The following is a 24,524-nucleotide window of genomic DNA, read 5'->3' as shown; positions in this document are numbered from 1 at the left end:
TCCATGTTTTCATTTATGGCATTAGTAATAGCTTATTAGGGAATGGGAGGATTCTGTGATCACTTTAAGTTTGTTGGCGGTGTAATGAACCCATTTCCTCTGGTGCATAAGTAAGTGATTTGACCCTTTAAGCCATTAAACAGTCACTCAACAACTGCTTTGTTGCTGATATATGAGAAATGCTATTTTATTCAATTTTACATTATGTTGTACTTTAAACACATTGGTCACACTATCGCAATAAAGGCAATTATATTTGCTGTCGATCTTTTCTTTTACTCCAGATTACTTGTTTTTATCCTGAAGTAGTTTCAGTCTCTAGCACTGCCCTCATGTAGTGTGCATACACACGTGTGTGTCTGTGCATGTGTGCACTGAATTCTTTCTCGGAAACTTTGTGCAAGGCTGATTTCATCAAGACGATTCACCCAGGCAGTAGACGCCCTTGCTCTAGGCTCTCGCATAGGATGTACTTATAATTCATACATGCATACGTTTGGGGTTATTTTCTAACTATTGGAGATGGCTGTCTTATGTCCTAAAAAGCAAACTGATTAACTGTCAGACCTCAGCGTTGAAACAAATTTATTTGGTGTGTGTTGGGGGGCCGGGGTGGTAGATGGGGAAAATGTATTTCAAAGAATCTGGAACTCTTGTTACGAATTCTCTGTTTCCAAGGCTCACTAAACTTTTGGGACCCAGAGTGAAATGTGTTTTTTGCATTTCTCCTCAGGCTTGCACAGGGGGTGGGTGCACCGTGAGCGAGGCCAGTGAGGCCCTGACTGACGAGCAGGCACCCGAGGGTGTGCCAACCCCCAAAGCGCACTCCTATTCACCTCACTCCTTTCACATCTCCTGGACGGAGCCTGAATATCCAAATGGTAAGTGAACTCTTTTAGCCTCAAGTTAAAAAGATGATTAGCAAAGGTAAATTAATATTCTAAATGGCAGCTTATATGTGGTGCTTAATTTTTAATGATCATTTTAGCACATAAAATACCTGAGATAGTATCATTGTCTGTAGTTGAGAGATTGTAGTTTTTAGGCTAACACACAATTTTGGTGGCTCAAAAGTGCTCCCTTTTGATAGTTCTTGTGTACTGCATCTTATTGTTCAATACATTCCAGGAGAGGTGGAGAGAAGAGATGAGGATTCCCAAAGTTCTGTTGTGACAGTGACATTCTATTTTCAGTGACGTTCTGTTTTTGACAGTCCTGAGTTCATTCTCAGAGAGATAGAGAGATGGGAAGTCCATGCACATCATGTATTTCGAAATGCTTTTGACTGAATAAGTTTATCTTAGAAGAGACCGCTTGGAACTCTGTATTTTTAATATATTATATGTAAATATGTCAGCATGCATTTTTTAAACTGTGCATGTATTAAAAATATGTGTTTATACTTGTTTAACTCCAAGTTGATTGTGTCTAAGTGATATATACATCTTTGCATAGTTTAGAGAATTGTTAGCCAGTTAAAGTTGGCTAAAATAAAATCTCATTACAAAGAATTTGTAATAACTTGGAGGTAGAAATTACTTTATTCATTTATTGGAAATATCTTTAAGTTTCACACAACATACTATCATTGTTCCACACTGATGGAAACTTATGTAACACCAAATTTTGTTCCCTTTAAGATAAACATCAAGACTTTTAATACCCTAGAAATTGTTTTAAGTAGCTTGTTACTGAAAATTGAGATGGCCTCCTTTAGCATAGCCAAAAAGGATGGAAGGAAAAAATGGTCATTTTATTAGTTTGTCTTATGTTTACTATGATATTAATTATTCCAGTCATCTCATTTTAATTAAACTTTTGGCAAATGCATTAGATATATTTGAGGTGATAGAGAGCTCAAATAATTAGAGTGAGTGATTATCTCTGCTATTGAAGTGATTCCCGTACTGTTACAAATTTCCTAATAAAAAAATAAATGGATCTCTATTTGATACTTACATGAAACAGTCAAAAAATCTTGTCATACTTCGTGCTCCACAAATGTATCTAGCCCATAGGTGGCAATGCAAATGTTAGTGATTTATTCCATTTGGATTGCTGTTTATTGCCATTATGTGATTTGCATAGTAGAACATTTTCTTTCATACCAGTTGGTCATGGCACCTGGAACTGCAAGTATACTCAGAATCCTAGGTGGACCAGAGAAATACTTTCTACATTTCAAAGAATATTTGCATACTATGTTTTGATGCATTTACAAGCAGTTTCAAAATGTATTCATTGAACCAAAAAGAGTTTGAGAGATTTTGGAGGTTTGTGTAAACACTTTCATTGTATTCTAAAGCCTTGTGTTTAATCACATCAGAATTTTCAAAATTTTTGTTGTGGGGCAATGGTTACACATTTAAAAAGTAATAGTGTTCCTTTAAAAAGAAAACAGTTAACTTTCATGCCCCTACTTTTCTCTGCCCTTGCCCCAAATTTTCCAGTGTTTGATTTTTATTGTCTATCATCTGGAGAGGGAAAATCTGATTGTTCCGCTATTTGTTTTTAAAGCGCCCATACTTCCCCCTAAAAATCTGAAGAATAAAATCCAAATTCTTTAGTCTGGTATTCAGGTCACTCCCAGCTTATGACTCAACCTACATTTATAGAGCCTTGTACCACACATTCCTTTCAAGAATACTTACGGCTTACTGTAGGGTTGCAAGACGTGGGTGTGGAGTCAAGTAGGCCTCGAGACAAATATTATCCCTGCTGTGTAGTAGTGTGTTACTTTGGGAGATGGACTAAATTCCATGAGCCCCAGTTCTCTTGATTGTAAAACTGGTGTTGACAACCCCTATTTTCTTTCCATCTTTACTGTGGAAATCTAACTCATTCCTCAGAACTAAACATGGGCCTCTCTTTTTTTTTTTTTAAGATTTTATTTATTTATTTGAGAAAGAGAGTGAAAGCACAAGCTGGGGGGGAGCAGAGAGAGAGGGAGAAGCAGGCTCTCCCTGAGCAGGGAGCCCAACACTTGGCTCAATCCCAGGACCCCGAGATCTGGAGACCTCCACATGGATTTTTATTACCCTTTATATTCAACATACCCAAGTTGATTTCTTCTCATATTCTCTGCCCCTCTACCTGCCCTTTTTCCTGTGTTCCTCCTCTCCCTGATTAGCACAACCCAGTCACGCCAGCCAGAAGCCTGGGTGGCATTCTTGACTTCAACCCTGGCTCACTCCTGGCTTGTCTTACCACATGACCCTCAAGTGCACTCCTCTAAGGAAGGTCACTGATATTTCTCACCCAGGTAACTTCAAGAGCTTCCTCATACCCTGCAAAAATCTTAATTTGTTCATTCAAAGTCAATTATTTGATGACCTACTAGGTCCCATCATTCTGATGATACCAAAATGAATTTGTCTAATCCCTGATCTTAAGGATATTAAGGTTCCTTAGGGGAACAAATGGTCACAAGGTAGGGATGTGAATAAGGTGCCAACTGTATGGAGAAGAAGCTCCCAGAGGAGCCCTACAGGTGTGGGAGTGTCGTCCCTCTGGGTCTCCATTAGACGTGGCAAGTCCAGAGATTCATAAGCATTTGTACTGTCATGTTGTGTAACAGTTGCTTCTTGCATGGTTTTGCACATGCTGGGATCCAGAATCTTGACTCTGTTAGTCGGTTATATATCTCAATAGATTATTTCACTAGGACTTATTAACATGAAAAAAAATATGGAGAAACAACAAACCCACTTTCGGTAATAAGAAGTATGCATATTTCCAAGTATATGCCCATATGTGACAAAATATGAGAGATATTAAATGTTCTGATATAAATGTCTAGTTCTTGCCTATCCAGCAAGTGGTTGCCTTTAGCCAGCGTGGCTTAGGAAACAGGCTCTCTGCCTTTCACAAATGATTCTGATTTAAACAGTCACTTTCTACTCATCAGAGGCTTGTGATAATCCTGACCCAGAGGCTCAGAAAATGGTCTCTTGCCCTTCTGAATGCCATTCTCTTCTTTGTCTCCCAACCTGCTCTTACTTCACAGCTTGTTCTGGGAAGCTTGCTATTTGCTTCAGGACATGTTTCATGCACTCTGAAAAATTTTCCTGTTCTGGAATCTTTTGTTCTGTGCTCTACCAGCAGTTCTAAGAATAGTGCTTGACCCACATAATAGATGCTCAATTAAAACTCTGCTGGTTAGCACCACCAAAAGAAAAAATAAATGCACAGAAGATAATAAATGTTGGCAAGGATGTTGAGGAATTGGAACCCGTGGGCACTGTTGGCGGGAACGTAAAATAGGGCAGCCATTATGGGAAACAGTATGGAAAATTCCTCAAAAAATTAAAAATAGAATTACTGTGTGATCCAACAATCCACTTCTGAGTATTTATCCAAAAGAACTGAAAGCAGGATCTTGAAGAGATACTTGCATTCCCACTGTCACTGTAGCATCATTCACGTTAGCCAAGAGATGGATGAGACCCAAATGTCCATAGATGGATGAATGGATAAACAAAATGTGGTGTGTATATATACACAATGGAATATTATTCTGCCCTTAAAAAAAGAAATTGTCACATGTTACAACATAGATAAACCTTGAGGACATTATCCTAACTAAAAGAAACTAGTTGCAAAAAAGACAAACACTGCATGATTTCACATATATGTGGTATCTGAAGTCATCAAACACATAGAAAGAATCAGGGGCTGTGGGGAATGGAGACTTGCTGTTCAATGAATACGTTTCAATTTTGCAAGATGAAAAGGTTCTAGAACTCTGTTATACAACAATGTGCATTTAGTTAACAATCTGTACTATACATTGAAAAATAGTTAAGATTGTAAATTTTAGGTTGTGTTTTTTTACCACAATTTTAAAAATATGATGTAGAGAGGATATAATAAAATGCAACAAACTTTTAAACCAGAAGAAGAAAAGGTTAAGGGCTGTGTTAGTTTAAAACAAACAGAAGTTTCAATTAATACTCACATAAATATAGATACATAAAATATACAATTGTTAAACCGAAGTGAGATCATACTATCTGTCTTGTTGTGCAACTTGCTTTTCTCACTTGACAACATGATGGAGATATCTTTCCATGGCAGTTAAGCAGATAGAGCCCAGCTTCAGTGTTTCAAAAGGCAGTGAAATCCCACTGAATAAAACCACAGCTTTTGTGACCCATGTTTTATCAGTGGATATTTATGTTTCCATGATTTTGCTATTATAAATAATGCTACTTGCTATTAATTGCCTTCCTCTACCAAGTAGTTTTTAAGTACTGGGTCTTTATCGCTTGATTCACACCTAAGGCTTTGCTTTGCCTCAAATGTGTCCTACCGAATTCTAGTCCCTTGCTTCACTTACCTGCAAAAATGGTGGTATGACATTCCAGCTCTGTTTCTCTAATCAGAGCGCTTGGCATCCATGTTCCCTCTGGCAAAGGTGTTCTCTGCAGGCTGCGATTTCAGGCAGATTTTAAAACCTGAATAAGAGCTACTTTTAGGGAGATAAGAACCCTTTATTGTATAGCACCTGGACTCTTCCTTTGTCATACCATTAGCCATCAGTGAGAAGTGGCACAAAGGATTACTGTCTAATAAATTTGTGACCTATGTTGTGAAGATTACAATTGCATAATTAGAACTATGCTTTTGAGAGCTTCCGAATTCTCATGAGCCATATTCCCTTTCAGAAGCCTAGGCCTCGGAATCTGTAAATATGTTTTTTCCTCACACTTGCAGCCCCCCTTGCTAAAATCAGCATCAATATCTGACTACCCCAAACGTATTCCTCATTACCTAGCATACTGTGTAGTGACATTTGAAAGTAATTTGAATACATTTTTTAAATAGTAACTAGAAATATAGAATATGAAATACTTATCCTTAATTAATATTTATAGTTGCTTGTATCTATCCACTATCTTTACTTAAGTAAATTTACTAGAACAGTTTCCCTGTTAGATCATGACCCACATAAGGGCAGGGATGCACCTTGTCCTCTGTGGCCTGGTTCACGGTTCTAGTGCCAGCAGTTGGCAGGGTTCCAGTCATGGGTAGATGGGTATTAAATAGCTGTTGAAGGAATTAATGTTTGCTGATAATAGGGACGATGATGACATGGTTAGTGTGGATGTGAGAAGTATATGCATATGCAATCATACAATACATGCAAACGCACATTTACAGCATGTTTTATAATTAATAATATGGAGGAATGATTTCAAAGGCAGCAAAAAGGCATCTCCCTCTTGGCCTGCTGAAGGCTCAAAGACCTAGTCGTTTGGCGTAAGATCTTCTCAGCCTGGTGATCTGTCAAGATTCTAAAGAGTGACAGCACTTGAAACTGGATCTGTTTTGCATGCCTCTGTGTGAAAGGGTAGATTGTTCCTGCTATCAAGATTAGGTAATGTCAAGATGCATACAGGAGAAGGAGAGCGGGCACCCATTAGACAGGGTTCCAGGGACTTCTTGAGAAAAGAAAGAGTACTTAAGGAACCTATGAAAATATTTTCCTAATTCAGCCTTTTGTACTGGGCTGGCTTTTTGAGAATTTATATGTGGATATGTCCCAAGACAGTGGCAACCGTGTCAATAAGAACGGAAAGAATTTAGGAAGTTGATTACTTTTGCAGACTTACACATAATACCATGGAGACAATAGAACATTATTGAAAGAAGATTTAGTTCAGTTTTTTTTTTAAGATTTTATCTGTCTATTTATTTAAGAGACAATGAGAGAGAGCAAGTGCAGGGGGAGGGGTAGAGAGAGAGGGAGAGTCTCAAACAGACTCTGCACTGAACATGGAGCTGGACACGGGACTTGATATCATGACCCTGAGATCACGACCTGAGCCGAAACCACGAGTCGGACAGTCAACCAACTTAGTCCCCTAGGCACCCCCATTTAGTTCAGTTTTTAAGCATATATATGATTTCAGAAATGTGTGGTAGAGAAATAATTAACTATAGGACTTTTATACATATTCTGTATATGTCATCCTTCACATTAAGAAATGATAAGAAAGAAATAGGCTTTTCTAGTCTCTATACATGAAGGCGTGTGAGTAAATACTAAGTGATTCCCCATACAAAGAAGGAAGTATTTGATTTCCTACCACCACTGATGGTAAGAGTAGTAGGAATAGCTCCAGCTTAGAACTGTGTACCAGGCACTTTAATCCTCACAACGAGCCACGAAATGGCAATTGCTATTCTAACATTCGGCTGTGGAAACTCAGATTTGTAGTATTAATTGCTCAAGACAACTTGTTAAGTAGGAATGTAATACAAAGCAAGGTGTGAATGACACAAAAAATTCATGATTTTATTCACTGTACTCTCCCGCCTCTACATTTTGTAGAAAAGCTCATAATTCAGGATTCCATCTAGCCACATGAAAAAAAAATTTTAGATGCTTTGACTCGTTTGATGCATCATTTGCAGTGACAATATTCAAAATTCTTAAGATCTCTGTTCCGATTTTTCTCTGGTTTTGAAGAAATAACTATTTTTCCAACTTTTTATTTTGAACTAACTTTATTTTTAACCAGCCAAAATGCAATTCTATTTTCTTTCCTGGAATTGCTCAGTTATTTTAATAGGAGAAATGGATTATAGAATTCAGTGAATCACTTAGGAAAAGTGCTTGACAGTTTTGAGCAAACCTTGTGTAACTTTTATGAAACACCTCCAATCAGTTTGTCAGGTAGAATTTCCCAAGCACAATCTTTTTTAGATTCCGTTGATTCCATTTTTAGGAGAGCATAACAGTAATAAGGCATTATTCCACAATGTGAAAGCTGTTCTCTCTTTTCCTTTTTAATTGAAGGATCAAGTATTCACACAGGGATATATCTGCCACATTCAATCATCATCTGGACCTTGGGGGAAAACCCACAGTTGATATTCATATTGCCATGCTCTTCTAGGAGAAAAAAAAAAACAAATATGTTTGGAGTATCTATATTCACTATACATGTTATTTTTATGACACACTAAAGCATTGTTGTTTAATTCTTACAGTAAACAGAATTTTTCAGTGTAAATAGAGATACCTCGTATTAAATTTACACCGTATTGTACTTGTGTTGAATTTCCTTGGTTATAGATGACAACCTATTGAGCACCTTAGGAAACACAATTTGACAGAACATGATGAAGAGGCACAAAGATATATATCCCAGTGGATGTGCTTTATGGACAATTATGATTCAGCTTCCCTGTGAAAATTAAACACCTTAAAGATTCTACCATTATAGAAAGAGAAAGGTGATAATCTTGAAACTGCTTACCTTGGAGAGCCAATGGGAATTAAATATCCATTTTGTGGATTATCCACTGCAGAACTGAATTTGTAGAACTGGATTAGATAACCTGATTCCCCTTACCACACAGCATTATATTGTTTCATTTTGTTATAGCTAGCTTACCGATTATTAGCATAAGAGAATAAGCAAGAGAAAAGCACAGAAAATACAAAATGGTGTAACATAATGCATTACCGTAATTTTTTAATGTTAGATGTATATATTTTTTGGCCTCTCTGGATCCACTCTTTGTTCTTCCCTTCAGCCCTGAATCCTACAAGGTTGACCTTTACTCACAGTGTCAATGAGCTGGCTCTCTCTCTCTGGCTTCCTTTTGGTGTGTCCATGGGCGGTGGCGGCAGCAGCAAGAGATGAGAGGGTGGGAGGAGAACGAAGTCTCAGAATTTAAAGGCTTTGTTCCCATTCTCCCGGACTCTAGGCTCCAGGGCAGTATTCCTCCACCAAAAGCTATAGCTCCTACCCAACGGCCCTTCCCTGTAACTCCAGCTCTTTGTCCAGGTTCCCCAATCTGTTCTCATCCTTTCCCTTGCAAATTTGAGGGTGTTTATGGGCTCCTACTTAACTAGTTAGCATGGTCTCCTAGGAGTCCTAACTATAACTAGCTGGGGATGCATTATCACCACTGGGTGCTTTCCCTTATCTCTGCCCATAGCTTCGTAAATGAGGTTGAGTTGCCATCAAGTTTCTGCTGAGTCCTTACCTGATTTTTAAATCTCGTATAACCCATACTTAACACACAGAATTTGGGGGCTGGATGTAGAGATAAATGTAAAATGCATTCTGGGAATAGCAAAAGTAAATAAGTAAACAAAAATTCCATTCCGTTAAACTTTGTTTTGGCACTCCAGACATTTTAAAAGCAAATAAGGAGGATGATGTTCAAGAGTTGTAGATAGATTGTTTATCTAATATGTCTGTGATATTTACTTTTTTAAATAGTAATCAACTCATTGATATCTCATTGAAAGCTTTCTATTAATTATTGTGAAATATTTATTTGTTATAATTAATCAGATAATGATTTGTGACAGTTTTCCTCTTGATGAAGTAGGTCCAAGGGCCAAAGTCATCCTAAACATGAGTTTCGCAGATAAATTTAATTTCCTAATCCACCGAGATTAGGTTAGCATCTGCCTCCCCCGCCACTCCCATTTTTGATTCTTTTCCATCTGTTCTCCTTTAATAATCTTTACACACACATAATCCACTTGGTCTGTCTTCTCACATAGATTGAAAGTTTTGTGAATGCAGGAACCAGGACTGTTCTGGGTATTCTCAGCTTAGAACACAATGGCTGGCACATAGTAGGTACTCCATGAATATTTACTGAGGCGTCAGATAACTACTAAAAACCAAATCCACTAAATCCAGCAGATGTTTTTTCAAAAAGTATTTTACAGCACTTGGTAAGGACTTGTTTGTTTGTTTGTTTGTTTGTTTTTTCACACTGTGCTTTCTGGACTTGATTGGGGTAGGGAGGAATCTTAAATAGCACACACATAAGAAACTGCTAGGTGATGACAGACAGCATACCAGTAGAGAATACAGACCTGTCTAAAATGTGCCTCTGAGAGATGGGTAGGTTATTTTTTTTTAAAGATTTTATTTTTATTTATTTGACAGAGATAGAGACAGCCAGTGAGAGAGGGAACACAAGCAGGGGGAGTGGGAGAGGAAGAAGCAGGCTCATAGTAGAGGAGCCTGACGTGGGGCTCGATCCCATAACGCCGGGATCACGCCCTGAGCCGAAGGCAGACGCTTAACCGCTGTGCCACCCAGGCGCCCCAAGGGTAGTTATTTTTTACAAGAGATGTGGAGTACATGACATAGATCAGCGTAGGAAGAGATAGTCTAAGGCAAGATTCCCACAGCAAATAAGGCTTTAATTTAGACTTGAAGGAAGAGACAACTCTAAGTTCATCCCTCTTATATGCATCACACTTAGTTCCTAAGGTACTTGCATATATGTTCACTGATTTGGTTTTCACATTAACTCTGTCAGGCCACCAGGGCAAAGAATATGACCCCCATTTTATTGATAAAGAAACAAAAGCTTTGAAAACGTGAGCTTCCTGACCAGGTTTTAAAGGCGTGTGGTCATGAGAGAAAGGCCGTGTGCTCACCCTCCTTTTTTCTAAAAGCTTAATCGAATATCATTGGATGAAATCGCAGCTCTTACGCCGCCACAAGGCTACCAGATACCTGACTCGTGTGCATTCTTTGGCGTAGCTCTCATCAATACCAGCTAACCATTTACTTATAAACAATGTCAGCCGTGATGTCAGGTGTTTGGTCCAGTATACAGTCCTCAGATGGATTCTCATTTATCTTGAGTTAGTGTTGCTAGGAGGATACAGCCAACACTTAGATCCTCAGGAGTCCTAAAGGCTGACGGAAAGACCCCTGAACTAGCTGTCAACCCCTTTCTTCTCAAACAAAAGCAAACCAAAAGGCTGAAAGGAAAGGGTAAAAAGAAGAAAAGAAAGTTGGTGTAGTTATTTTCATATCCGACAAAAGAGACTTTTGGGCAAATAGGATTATTAGAGATAGTTAGGTAAATTCAAAATGATAAAAGGGTGACTAAAATTAAGAACCCTTCTTTCATCAAAATGTGCTATAAATGAAGTGCCTGAAGAGATAAGTAATAGAGTGGGATATAATATTTTAACACACGTAACCGTCAGAAGACTAGTATTTGGAATATATAAATCTTAGGAATCAATAATAAACTGGGGAGGGAATGTAGCCAATAATAATTGTAATAGCATTGTATAGTGACCGATGGCAGCTACGCTTATCATGGTGATCACTGGGTAATCCACGGATTTGTTGTATCACCACATTGTATACTTTAATACAACATTGTCTATCAACCATATTTCAATAACATTTTTAAAATATATAAACTTAAGCTTAGAAGAAATGAACCCCAAATTCTGTACTTCATTCATTATTTTCTTACACACTTTGTCAATGATAATATATTCAGAGATATTGTTACAATAATAATAATGAACTGGGGAAAGATCTGAAAAAGCATTTCACAAAAGAACAAAAAGTAAATGGCTGGTGAACATAAGGACATGTGCTCAACCTGTTTAATAAGCTGGAAATAAAAAATAATACCACAACAGGATGCCATTTTACCACATATAATACTGGCATAGTTCAAAACTATGACCATGCAAGGATATGGAACAATAAGAACTCCCATGTACTATGGGTCATAATGAGAACTGATGCACTTTGAAAAATAGTTGGGTGTTGTCTAGCAAAATTGAAAATATCCCAACAATTCCACTCCAGGATCTGTGTTAGGGAGCTTCACGTCTGCCTCAGAACACATGTGCAAAAATGATAACAGATGCAGTGATGTAAGAGACAGAATGTGGAAACAATCCAAATATCAACAATAGAATAAATGAATGAATTGTACTGTGCAGGAATATAATGCAGCAATGGAAATGAGTGAAGTGTGACTACCCTTAACAAGACAGATAGGACTCATGCTTATTATGGTGAATAGGAAAAGATCCCAAAATACATATTTATCTTTTCTTAAGCAGGCTCCACACCCAGTGTGGAGCCCAATGCCGGGACTAAACCCATGACTGTGAGATCAAGACCCCAGCTGAGATCAAGAGTCAGATGCCCAACTGACTAAGCCACCCTGGTGCCCCCCCAACTCTATATTATATGATTCTATTAATACAAAATTTAAAAATATACCAAACTTAATTACATTTTTATGGATGCATTCTTAAGTAGAAAAGCAAGGAAATCATATTTTAAAAATCAACACAGTTATCTGTGAGGAAGAGAAAGAGTTGGAATGAGGGAGGACACATAGAAGATTCATGGCGTGTTGGAGATTTGTGGGGTGCTGGTAATATTTTATTTTTTAATCTTGGTGATGGTTATATAGCTTTTCACTTTTAGTTCATCTTTAAGATATAACATATTTTATGTACTTTTCTATGTTATGTTTTAAAATAATTTTAAAAATATAGAGAAAAATAGGTGCACAGAAGTTGGAGAGTGTAATATTCTGTGTACTGTTCAATCCGAATGTTTCTGCATGTCACACCAACCCATAGCTCTGACTCTTTCTAGCTATCTGGCATTGGCTATGTTATTTGGTCTTTCTCACACTTGTTTTTCTCATCTCTAAAGGGAAACTGAAACTTTTTTTTTTGCCTTCAAGGGTTTTTCCTGAGGATTGAATGGTACCTGATATAAAACACAAATACTGTTGTTAATTTTTCAGCATAAATGTCCTCTGACTTTCAAGCATTTGCCTATTCTTACCTTGCATGCTTTCCTACAGAACAGTATTTGTTTTGCATTTTAATGAAACGTTACCCGTTGAGATAGTTACAAATTCACATTCAGTCATAAGAAATTATGCAGAGAGATCTCATTGACCCTTTGCCCAGCTCCTCCAGGGTACTTTCAAAACTATAGTACACGATCACAACTATGATTTTGACACTGATACAGTCAAGATGCCAAACAGGGCTGTGACTTTGTTTTTAATCCCCCAATTGAAAAAGAGTCCCCTTTGAAACCAGTAGTAGAGAGGTAAGTTAGTTCTTTGGTAGCAGGCTTTTGGGAGTCTTTCACGGCTACCCTCACAGACCCTCTCTGACTAAGGCGGATAGACCCTTCTCTTTCCTGACTAGTGACCCATGATGCCATACTGAGCTCTAATGCACCTCAGCCCTAAGCATCTCAAATTTGTTTTACTAAAGAAGAGAAAGTATATAAAACTGTAAAGGTATTTGTCTCTTAGAGTTCCACACTACTGCTACAATTCCCACAACCCTCCCTTAGTCACAACTCATTACTATATATTCAGGAAAAGGTGGCTTTAAAAATTATTTTTTTCCTTTTGATATTTTCAGCTGCCCTTCTCCTTACCTCCATGGTTTTCCCTACTCCAGTCTATTGCATGTGTGACTCTAAATTAATCCGTCTAAGTACGACGTTTATTTTGCCCCTGGTCAATACACAAAAATGCCCATGGTTCTCCTGCGCATCATAAAATCCCCAACCCTTGGAGTGGCATTCAAGGTCTGCACGTCCTTTTGAAGGCCTATTTTCTATTAGGCTTTCACCAGTTACAACAGTAGCAACAGAATACGGATCTATTCTGGATGTCTTTACTATACCTTGCATTTTCTTGTTTCCAGGCATTGGTAAATGTCTTTTCCCCACCAGGAACATCTTTCTGAGACATGGCCTTTTCACATTTTGCCTTTTATGGAAGACCCAGCTGCTTTGCACAGAAGCCCCGGCCGCTCTAAAAAGCTTTTAGGACTCACTTTAGCCAGAGTGATTGTCCCCTGCTAGAAGCTCCTGTATGTCTATGCCATTTGTTGGGCATAAAGTTTTTGTGGTGCTTATCACTTTTATTTAACTCTTGAATTGTTTAATTAGACCTGTGTTTAACCCTTTTCTTACTTCCATAAAAGCAGATATTATTTCTTATTCTTTCTATCCCCCAAAGTACCAAGCATAGTACCTTTTAGGAATTGACTTCCAGTGAATATATATTAAGCTTTTCATTACGTGCAACTTAATTGCTTGTAGGGCCAGAATGTGTTCATCCAGTTCTTAATTTGAGTGGATTCCTAAGTATTTTAGCAGAGAGAGTTAAGTTGGAAATGAATAAGAGGAGCAGTGGTAGTAGGGGGATGAGATTGCCAGGTTCCAAGCCTGAGTTGATATTTATTTGTATGACCTTGGAAAATAGCTTAACCTTTCTAAGAGTCCCTTCCCCTAACTCTGTAACAAGGCAAATAACACTTATTTCTTGATGTTGTTAAAGTTAATGGAAATAATTCATATCAAGCATATTGCCTATTATTTGACTCAATATGAGTGTTCAATACATTTTTAAATAATTAAGTGTTTTATAATTTCAAAAATACTTACACGGCATCCTAAGAACTTTTTGTTTTACTTTTTTTCAAACCTATTCATACATGTCCTGTACTCTACTCAAAGAAGGAAAGTGCCTCCTCAGGCTTCACTGAAAATGTTTCCATACAATTCATTTATTAGTTTTTGTTACATTCGTTTTTGTTACACACTTTGAGAATCTGAGGTCAATAAAAATTGTTGTCTTAATACATATTTTAGACTTATTACTTACTAAACGTATGTTTCTGGAACTGAATTATACAATAGTTCATATAATACTAATTTTATTTACTCTAAAAAGTCTGTTAATGAAAAGTTATGGCATCTGCCTGCATATCTTGGTAAGAAATGGGTTGTTATTTTCAAATGGTATCTCTTATTGTCCACCAATTTACCAGGAAGTTTGACTGGATGTCCTTAACTTGGATTATATAGCTAACGGCCTTGCCCTAAACCAGATTAAAGGAAATACCTGCGCTTGTCTCAGATACCTTTTTGTGACAAATGTAGGCTCCAGCTCTAAACCATGGTGGTATCCCACTTTGGTCTGACCCTGAGATCTGGTGATTAGCTGGTAAGAGGTGGACCTAAGGGTAGAAAACCCAGAGAGCTCAACATCACAAGTCTGTTCCATCCTCACAACGTGCTCACATTGACCCCAGCTTCCCGATCCTGGGATGGGGAACTCTCATCTTGCTAGTACTCAGCACAGGTCTGATTGATCACTGATTGCATGTGGCATGTTCAGATATGTGTTTTGAAAAATGGCCCTCTGTCTGCAGTGTGAAGAATGAATTGTATGGAAACATGAATAATGCATCAAAACATGTAGGTGGCTATTATTCTCAGATATGAGATGATGGCAGAATGGACTAGGTGGCCATGAGTATGGTGATGGGTAAAGATCAATTGGGAATGTACAGTCTACATGACTCAGTGATGGAGTTGGTATGGTGGGGGAGGGAGAGGAGAGTGTCCAATATGATTTAAAGGTTAGATAACACTTACCCGGTGTACACTTGGATTCTACAATTTAGATCTATAATTGATCTTAGATCTTCCTACAAGTGCTGTCAAATAGTGGTTACCTACAGAATGCTGGGTTACTCTGTATGTACGTGTGCATGCGTGCATGCGTGCGATCTCACCTGCATGAAACCTGGACTTCAATCTCACCCACCTTTCCATTCAGATGCATCCTAGATACTAAAAAGTTTCTGAGCAGTTGAATTAACTGTCACAAATCTCACTTAATTTTATCCTCAGCTCATTTGCCATGTACTCATCTTACTCTAAGCTCTTTTCTTAGTAACTGTCTATTATTTCTTTATTCATAGTTGCAGATGTCATGGTTATCTAGTTTCTTAGCATTGCTTGCTAGGGGTTGACTTGCTTAAGTCAGGTAGACAAAGCAAAGAAGAAACTTTTGAGAGACTGTCACTGAGGGAGGAAGGAAGAGAACTCAAAAGGCAGACATAAGAATGGATTAAGGATAGCCACTGAATGATGTGAAGGGTAAAAGCTGGGTAAGTATCCTAGATCTCATCGGTCCCTGAGGGTATTACTCGATTAGAGAATATAGTCTTTTTAATTCATGGTTTGAGTCATCACAAGATGATTCAATTATATTCATTATAGTCTGTGTGGGAAGACAGGTAAGTACTACGGAGTCCTTGCTAGAAAGATTTCCTTTAAAAATGGTTAAGATTCTTAAAGTTTGTACTTAAGGAATGAGATTTAGTTACAACAAAAATTAACTTCTATGAAATACGCCATTTCCCAATATGTCAGATAAATGAGATACTATGCATGTAATCCTAGCATAAAAGAAATTCTCTGTTCCCCAATTATGTAAGAAAACGGAAATTTTGATTTGGGTACTTTCTATGTCATTGTTGAAATGCAGGTCAAGTAGATAGCATTTTGAGGGTCTTACAATTTCTTTAAGAGCTTCTCCAACACATTATTTGCACATAAGATTTTTTTTTTTTTTTTAGCGAGGATTAAATGATTGCTTAGCAGAGTGCCTGGCATATCATAATTTCTTATCATGATTATTACTGTGATTTTATCCATTTTTCTTCTCTTAAATTTCCTGTGACTATTTAGTTTTATATTGTATATCTTTCATTTCTTAGTTTTAATTCATCTGTGCTTTTGTGTGTCGAATATTAAATGGATTTAAACCGAATACTTTCTATGAGTATTCTCGGAGTTACCAGAGATGGTCATACTAGAATAAAGGAGAAAGTTGGCAGCTGTACTTTTTTGTGTGTAACCAAAAGGCTACATGACAGTAAAATACTCTTACCCCAAAATTTGGAAATGAGAGAAACAGACCTGCTCTTAAAAGATAAGCTATACAAAGTTATCCTCATCAAAGAAAATGAGTCAGAGCAGTAGCTTTATTTAAAAAGTAGTAGCTCAAAAAAATTAATAAATAAAAAGTATCCACTTGTTCAAATACAAACAGCTTTAATCTTAAAGGAGGTACTGACCAGGATCTAACCAGTGAAACAGAAAATGTGCTAGGACTAGAAGACAGACTATATTTAATATAAGGAGTTGGTTACGAATGTGATGGAATAGCTGCAGAAACAAAAAAAGGTGATTGTCAGAGAGCTGCTGACTTCCCTGGTCTTCGGCTTCCGAGTCGGCCTCAGCGGCCACCAGCTGCCAGATTTGCTGATGTAATGCTTCAACCATCAAGAGGCGCTGCTGCAGCCCAAGCTAAAGGCCAGCCAGAGTCCACTACTGAAAGAGCTGGGGAATACAGAAGAGGCATTTCTGCTGCCGGGACTGCTGGAGGCCACAGCTGCTTTGTCCCTCTGCTGACCTCTCAACAGTCGGCAAAAATCTCAGCTCTTGGAGCTACAAGGTGGACATTTTCTGTCTTCCTGTTTCTGCCTTCCTTGCAGTGCCTCCTATTGGCAAAATCCAAGAGGAAGCCATCAAGCCAGAGGGCTGCAAATACAGAGGATGGACTTTTAAGCCCAGCATACAGAGCTGACCAAAGACGTGTGGATGTAGGGTTGTTGGTAGATGAATTGGATGAATAACCAGATTATTCAGCACCCATGCACACTCTTCTTCCTTCCAGTACTTTCCATGACCAGCAAGAATCACTGCATGCTTCCGCCTAACATCCTACTGTGCTTTGTACAACGCACAGTACATTGTCTCACCCTCATCATTGTATTCACATCTGGGTTCATTCTCCCTCGAGTTTAGACACGACCTACCTAGATACTCTGCAACTTAAAAACTAAGATAAAATTAATACCCATTAACTTTTTAAATATAAATCAGTAGGGAAAAGGAGAGAAAATTAATTATTATATACAAATCCTGTAATATGAAAGAAATAAAGCATGAAATAACACTACAATTCTCATTTCCAAAACCAGTTTAAGGCCGCAGTTGGTATTTATAGCCTCTTCCCTTTGCTCTCAGCCCGTAGCTCATCTGTTTCAGATTCTTGACCTAGTAAGGTAACCCAAAACTTCATTACTGAAGGGTGCATGTGCTTAGCGTCAGCGTGCAGCAGGATGCCAATTTCTCCTTTCACAAAGTAACTTTTTTCTTGCCTGTCGATTTAGTTGCATGAGGATCCTAAATTACCAGGTAATATTCTGTTTCTAATTTAGTGGTAACTTGCTTGCAGCCCACAACATAAGTATTCCTCTTTGGGGCTGGAGAAAGCAAAAATATTTTATGTAGGTTATTAAGTGTAATAGTAAGAGGAAACACTCTGACTACCTTCTCTTGATTCCCATTTCCACATTTCTCACTATAGAAAAGCCGGCATCAAATAATGACCCCTAGCTCAAATCAGGTGCAGCATCCTGTAGGAAGCCCCAAATCCACAGGTGTTATCACCCAGCCTGGGCCGCAATGTGGGCTTCAGGAGGCTGTTCCAGCAGTCTTTTAGGCTGTGAGTTGATGAAGTATATTACAAAAGTAGTAACTTTTATGGCGGTAACTCACACCCTCCTTGTTCTGCTATAAACTGATTTTTAAATCCAAAGCGGTATTGGAAAGGATAGCCTGCCAATGAGTGCAGCATTCTATAAATTTGCAGATGATGGTGCTGCCAAACATCGTGAGCAAGATCTGGAAGTGAGCAATTTCCTCCCAGGAGGAAGGGTCACTCGGGAAAAAGCTCTTGATGTCATGGTCCCACCAGGAATGCTATCCCTAATGCAATGACGGGTGAAGGTTTGACCTTCCTTCAGGACATTAATGAGACCAAATCTGGAGTTCCTAGGCTAAAAGTCAGGCCTCTTGGAAGCCAGCCAAATTCCTTGACAACCTCGACTTTGCTAGAGTCTGTTTCAAAACTCATTCCTTCTCCAAATCTATCTCTGAGCTATTCTTTAATATCATCTTTTTACCAAGCCTCTCTTCATATTTCAGGTAGCCTTACATTTTCCCTCTAGATTGGATGCTGATATTTTTACTTGGCTTGTGTTCATTAATTTACTAATTCAATCAATATATATTAAGTACCTACTATGTTTTAGGCATGGTGCTAAGCTCTAGAAATACACAGGTGAGGAAGAGTCAAGATTGCCTTGGGGATCCTACAGAGAGGCAATTAAACAGCCACTGTGAAATTAATTTTATAAGAAGTTCTAATTTAGCATGTAAGCAGTTTTATTTCTCAGTGCTTGATCAGTTTGGGGATTCTGTAATTCCAGGGAACATAGACCCCTAACTTCCTTTTAATGAAAATATTTTGATTGCATAATTCAAATGATCATATTCAGCAACTATTTAATTATCATATTTCTACTAGTTGACTTCATGAAAAGACACATAACCTTCCTTCTGAAATAAATTTTAGTTGATCATTAAAACCAGTAAATCATAGTTTCTCTAACCCATTCATGAGTGTCTCATGAATGTACTTTGTGTAATCTGTGCAAGGTGTTTATGGTTAGGTTATGTAATATTGTAGCTGAGAACGTGGGTTCTGGAGCCAGACCTCCTAGGTTCAAATCCCGACTCCAGCACTGGCCAGCTCTGTGATTTTGAGCAAGTTACCTAATCTGTCTTGCCTGAATTTCCTCGTCTATAAAATAATGATAACAATACTGCCTCTATTCTGGTGGTGATGCTAGGAGAGGGTTAAAAAGGAGTTCGCACACAACAGGTGCTTAGAACTGTGCCTGACACATCCGAGTAAGGTATGATGCACTAACAAATAAGGTCATTTGACTTCTAGAGCACATCTATTAAGCATATAATTTTAGAATGCAATACATATTATAAATGTACTTAATTTATTCATGTTTGATCTGGAAAACAAATGATAGCAGTTAACATGATGTAATAGGAACAGTCCCATACTGGGACTCTTGGGTTCTATTTCTGTTTCTATTTCTATTAATAGTTTGATATTTAACGGTTTAATGTCTGTTTTATCCTTTGGAAAGAGACGGGGTTTAGACTGGAGAAAATACCATGTGATTCAGTAATTCCATGAAATTAGAAATCACATCAAGGAGTGCTTGATTTCTTAAGACATTCTTTGCTGTTATCTGGTAGTCATGCTAAAAGTCCATTATTATCTTCCTAGGTGTTATCACAAGCTATGGACTATATCTAGATGGTATATTAATTCACAATTCCTCAGAACTCAGCTGTCATGCTTATGGATTTGCTCCTTGGAGCTTACATTCCTTCAGAGTCCAAGCATGCACGGCCAAAGGTTGTGCTCTGGGCCCGCTGGTGAGTATGTGCATTTACATTCTGGGAACGTATTCCATGTCAGATGACAGTGAATATCAAGGAAGAAGTAAGTGGTGGTGACTCACTCTCTGCACAGCTAGGCTTTCAAGCAGGATAGGAGATTTTCTTTTTATAAAATTTTATTTAAGACTTAGTAAGAGTTTATATTCAACATAAATTTCAAGACTGCGCATAGGTCTAGTGAAGGACAGAATCTGTATTTCACTGAAATTTTTCAAGGTAAGTTGGCTGGTTTAGCAGAAGTACATATTATTTGGTTTAGTTTAGTTACATATTTATTTAAAGTGGATGGTTTTCTTTCTAATAATGGGCTCAACAACTAAGTAAGTTTATGATTAAAAAGTAAAAACAATTTGAAGTCCATAATTGCCACAGTATGGCAACACAGCTGCCCAAAAAGTAAGTCAGTCAATTAGAAGGTTGAGCTTGCCTCATCTAATAGAATAAAATAGATTGATAGCATCAGTGTGATATAGTTTCATAAGAACAGTATTTAAAATTGCACGGATATTAGCTTTTGATATCTACATTTCAGAAATCTATGGTATATACCTATATTTTATTAGCAGTTAAAAGATTGACAAATCATGCTTTTTATTTTTTAATATAATTTTTAAAATTCAATAGTGCATAATTGTCGTAGACCAGCATGACATTCTTTAGTTTCAAAACATCAGATTTTATTTTTGTGCATTTTTCTTAATTAGATTTAGCTTCTTTTAGGGGAAATGCTCATTACTTTTAGATATTTTTTGGCAATGTTTGCTAATGCTCTATCATTTTAATGCACTCTGTCTTCATTGAAGAGTGTATTATATAAATATTACCTTGGAAAACAGCTCTACAGTTTCATTTTTGCTTCCTTATTTTTGATCACACCTTCCATTTCGTTTCAGAGGTTGGTTGCTTTCCAAGCTGCTAACATCATCTATCGGTGGAGCTGAGCTGTAAGTCTTTACTGCCATTAAGTATTTTATAGCTCAGATCCTCTGATGGTTACTTACTCTTAAAAGCAGGAATGGCAATAGGCCAGCTTTTCTTCTCCATTCAAAAGAAAAGAGAAAGAAACACGAGAACACTTCACATGGGCTTGAAACCTAGACTCTCAAAAATATAAACTGCACATTGTGGTTCTGGCTACTAAATTGGCTCCCACACTGTCCCTTGATGTTCTGGCAACTTTAAACAAGGGGGACACGGTTATTGATCTGCGCCCTGTGCAGATAAGATAGTAGGCGATGTTAACCTTAAGAAATCAAATGCCACAGTGCCCTGAAGGGAAGGGAGAAAGCAGAATTGGATTGTAAAACCCGCTCTGCCATGGCCTCGTACATTCTAGACTCGGTCCTGACGTAAAGCAGGGTTATTTTCTCCCCTTGGTACTTTTCTTTATCCTGTGCTCAGTATGCAAACGCTTTTCCCAAGTCAATGATCCATCTCTAATCACTGGGATTGAACAACAGTGTCTTTATTTAGAACAAGTCAACTATATGCTGCCAAGAAGTTAAAACCTACGGTCTTCAATTGATTTCTAAAATATTGTTGTACCGATTACAGTACATATTGTGCCCTTAAGAGATTACATATCTGGATATTCTAAATCGGCCCGGATATCTATCACAGTCACGAAGGATAGTGCAGATTCAGATACACACATCACTTAAGGGTATTCTTTATCTAAAGTCAATGTTACAACAAGCATTTCATTGAAACAAAAAACTCATGATTTCTGTTTTTAAATCTTTCGCTGGCAGAAATTGAAAAATAAATTTTTTTGAGTCAATTTTTTTTGTTCACCTAACAACATTTTTTAATGATAATTCTTGATTTTTGGAAAGAGAAGCCTGTTTATTTTACATCTCTTACATATTTTGTATCATTCTTTTTCATGCATGCAGGGAAATACTGTTCTGTATTTTTGTGACAAATATGGTCATTCCTGAATGTGGTATGGTTCACCCTCAAAACTGGCAAGCTCAAATAATACAGGGGATAAAACAGTAAGAACAAATTTGATAAAATAGAATATTTTAAAAATAAAAATGCATATATATATTCCATATTTTTACTATTTTAATGTAGTATTAGCTCAATATGTTTTGCTTTTAGCCTGACCAAGTTTATTACCTGTTATTTGTGACTCAGAAAGAATTACTCTGTACCCATCTGGAAAAAAAAAAAAGATTTTTTTGTGGTTTGTTCAGTTCTTATCCATTTACACAACATATTTGGCTTTTAAAGAAATTCCAATGTTAAAAACAATTTATACTGCCTTTGATCCTAATTCTAAGGTGCTAATATGCATTGTAAAATTTAATCCAGTAATTGAAGTTTTATAAATGTTTGAAATAATGAAAAATTAACAGGAAATGCAACAGAAAATAACTTTTTAAAAGCTATCCTTGCTTTCAATTATATTGTTGAATTATATTAGAGAGAAACCCTTCACATTTTGTGTTGCTGTAAGAAGATGCATTGAATTTGTCCATAGGAAAATCACTTTGCTTTCGTTTGTTTTTTCCACTTAGCCAATGTTAGATAACACTGGCAGAGTCTAAGATTGGGAATTTTATGACTGTGTCTGGCCTTGGAACATTCATTGGATTCAGTTCTCCAAGGACCCTCTTAAGGATGAAATGCGAAACTATAGGTCACTGTCGTGGGGTATGGTTAAAAAGCTGCTTTGGTTTCTTGGTGATGACATGTTTATACACATAAACACACCTAAACACACACATACACATACTCATCCTTTCACGTTTGTTTCTTACAAAGAAACAAATTTGTTATCCAAGACATCTAAATCTTCATGGCAATACGCAATTGTCAAGAAAATTCTAAATGGGAAATCCACCCTAAACCTGCTATTATTCTTCGTGCCTCATTGGCAAACATACTTATTCTACTAAGCCTCAGATTTTTCAACTCTTACAAAAGGCAAATAATGCCCACTTTAAACAGGATTGATGTAAAATTTTCAGTGAAATAGTTACTCAAGGATTTCTGGTACATGATAAGAGTTTTATTAAAGATGAAAATTTTATTAAAATGTTTATATGTTTTCATAGCACATTTATTCTAAAAAAAAAATTGTTTTCTGTGTCAGGGGAGATTTCCAGGTAAAAGCCAGCCTTCCAGAATGCCTTTTCCCTAACATTCTTTTTAAGGCAAGGTAGATAAAGAGGTGATTTTTTTTTAAAGACTAAGTCGAAACAAAATACTACAATTGCCAAATTTCACGTAGATTAAAAACTGAGGTATTTATCCAGATACTAAAGGAAATTTTAAAAATATATCACTTTGAATTAACCAGATATTTGAGGACATTAATATAATTATCTGGAATTGCCCTTAATTCTTCAACTTTTTGAATCTCATTTTATTTGGTGTGCTTTAAAATCACTTTCCATGCAATAATTTGAATTATATACATAGACATAATAAACCAATTGCATTGTTATGAAATATTAAAATGATGAATTGATATTTTTCCAGTCAAGTTTCTTTATCATTTTTTGGTACATAGTTACTAGACTAAAAAAAAATGAGTAGGAGTTACAGATCTAAAAAACCCCATAGCCTTTCTCAGATGAAAATAAAACATGTCATGACCTCATACTTATTAAAAATTAACACTCTGTCTTTTTCACATTTATTTTCATAATTGGGAAAGTGTATTCGCCCTAACGAATGAAGGTTTCATAATTGAGAATATTTGCCTGCCTAAGGATTTCGTGTTTGATCACCTTCTGGTGAGGCATGAGCCTGTGATTTAAGAATAAGGTCAAAAATATCAACATATTCAATACATCTTAAAAGGTCAAACATTTACGAGGATGCTTATGAGTTTGTGGTGATTAGTGAACAAATTTAAGCCAGTTAATAGAAGATGCTAAATATCCTGAACCCCATTCTACTTTCTCGCCGATTTTATCATCCTCTGGTCACCTAGTCATTTTATATATTTAGCTACTCAAACCCCTGTGCGGTGAAGGATTACATTTTCTTTCAGAGTCCTTCTCTTTAACTGATTCATCTTTTGCTCCTTTCTGCCTAGGTTCATTAACACTATATTAATGAAATTTTCAACTTTTTTGTGATTATACCTTAGGGATGGAGTCACTCAGGTACATTTATTTCTTGATGTCTGCCTGGCATGATACCGTTTTTATGTACCTGCTAGCAACACAGCTCACAGCTCGGGGTAGTGCGTGCGCGTGCGCGTGTGCGCGCGCCCGTGCACGTGTGCACGTGTGCGCATATGCCCACCAGCCGGCAGATACTTCGACAAAGCGAAAAAGCCTACCGCTCCAGTCAGGAACATACGAAAACAGATCTTATGCATTTCCTTCTCTTTTGCAATCACATAAAAATGATTTTTAAGCAGTCCCAGAAAGAGTCTGTGGATATGCACAGCCATAGGCGCCATCACAGTGTGAACCGATCCACATACTCCGAAAGCATTCACAAACAACCGCCTGGGTCAGGAGCTCAAATTCTAAGCTTCAACAGCAGGAGGAAGAAAACATGAGGTATGCTTTG

At 37.3% G+C, this 24,524-nt stretch overlaps 1 protein-coding gene across 1 annotated transcript in view; it reads left to right on the top strand.

Annotated features, from left to right (window-relative positions):
- Positions 1-24,524, top strand: part of USH2A (usherin) — a 676,313-nt gene that overhangs the window by 352,826 nt on the left and 298,963 nt on the right. Inside the window, exons 35-36 of the mRNA XM_026517347.4 lie at positions 734-881; positions 19,810-19,961. Of these exons, the coding sequence (XP_026373132.2) occupies positions 734-881; positions 19,810-19,961 (300 nt within the window). The remainder of the gene's footprint in view (positions 1-733; positions 882-19,809; positions 19,962-24,524) is intronic.

Source organism: Ursus arctos, unplaced genomic scaffold (genome assembly GCF_023065955.2).
Source record: "Ursus arctos isolate Adak ecotype North America unplaced genomic scaffold, UrsArc2.0 scaffold_2, whole genome shotgun sequence".
NCBI classification, from domain to species: domain Eukaryota; kingdom Metazoa; phylum Chordata; class Mammalia; order Carnivora; family Ursidae; genus Ursus; species Ursus arctos.
This window is presented reverse-complemented; position numbering and strand designations above follow the sequence as displayed.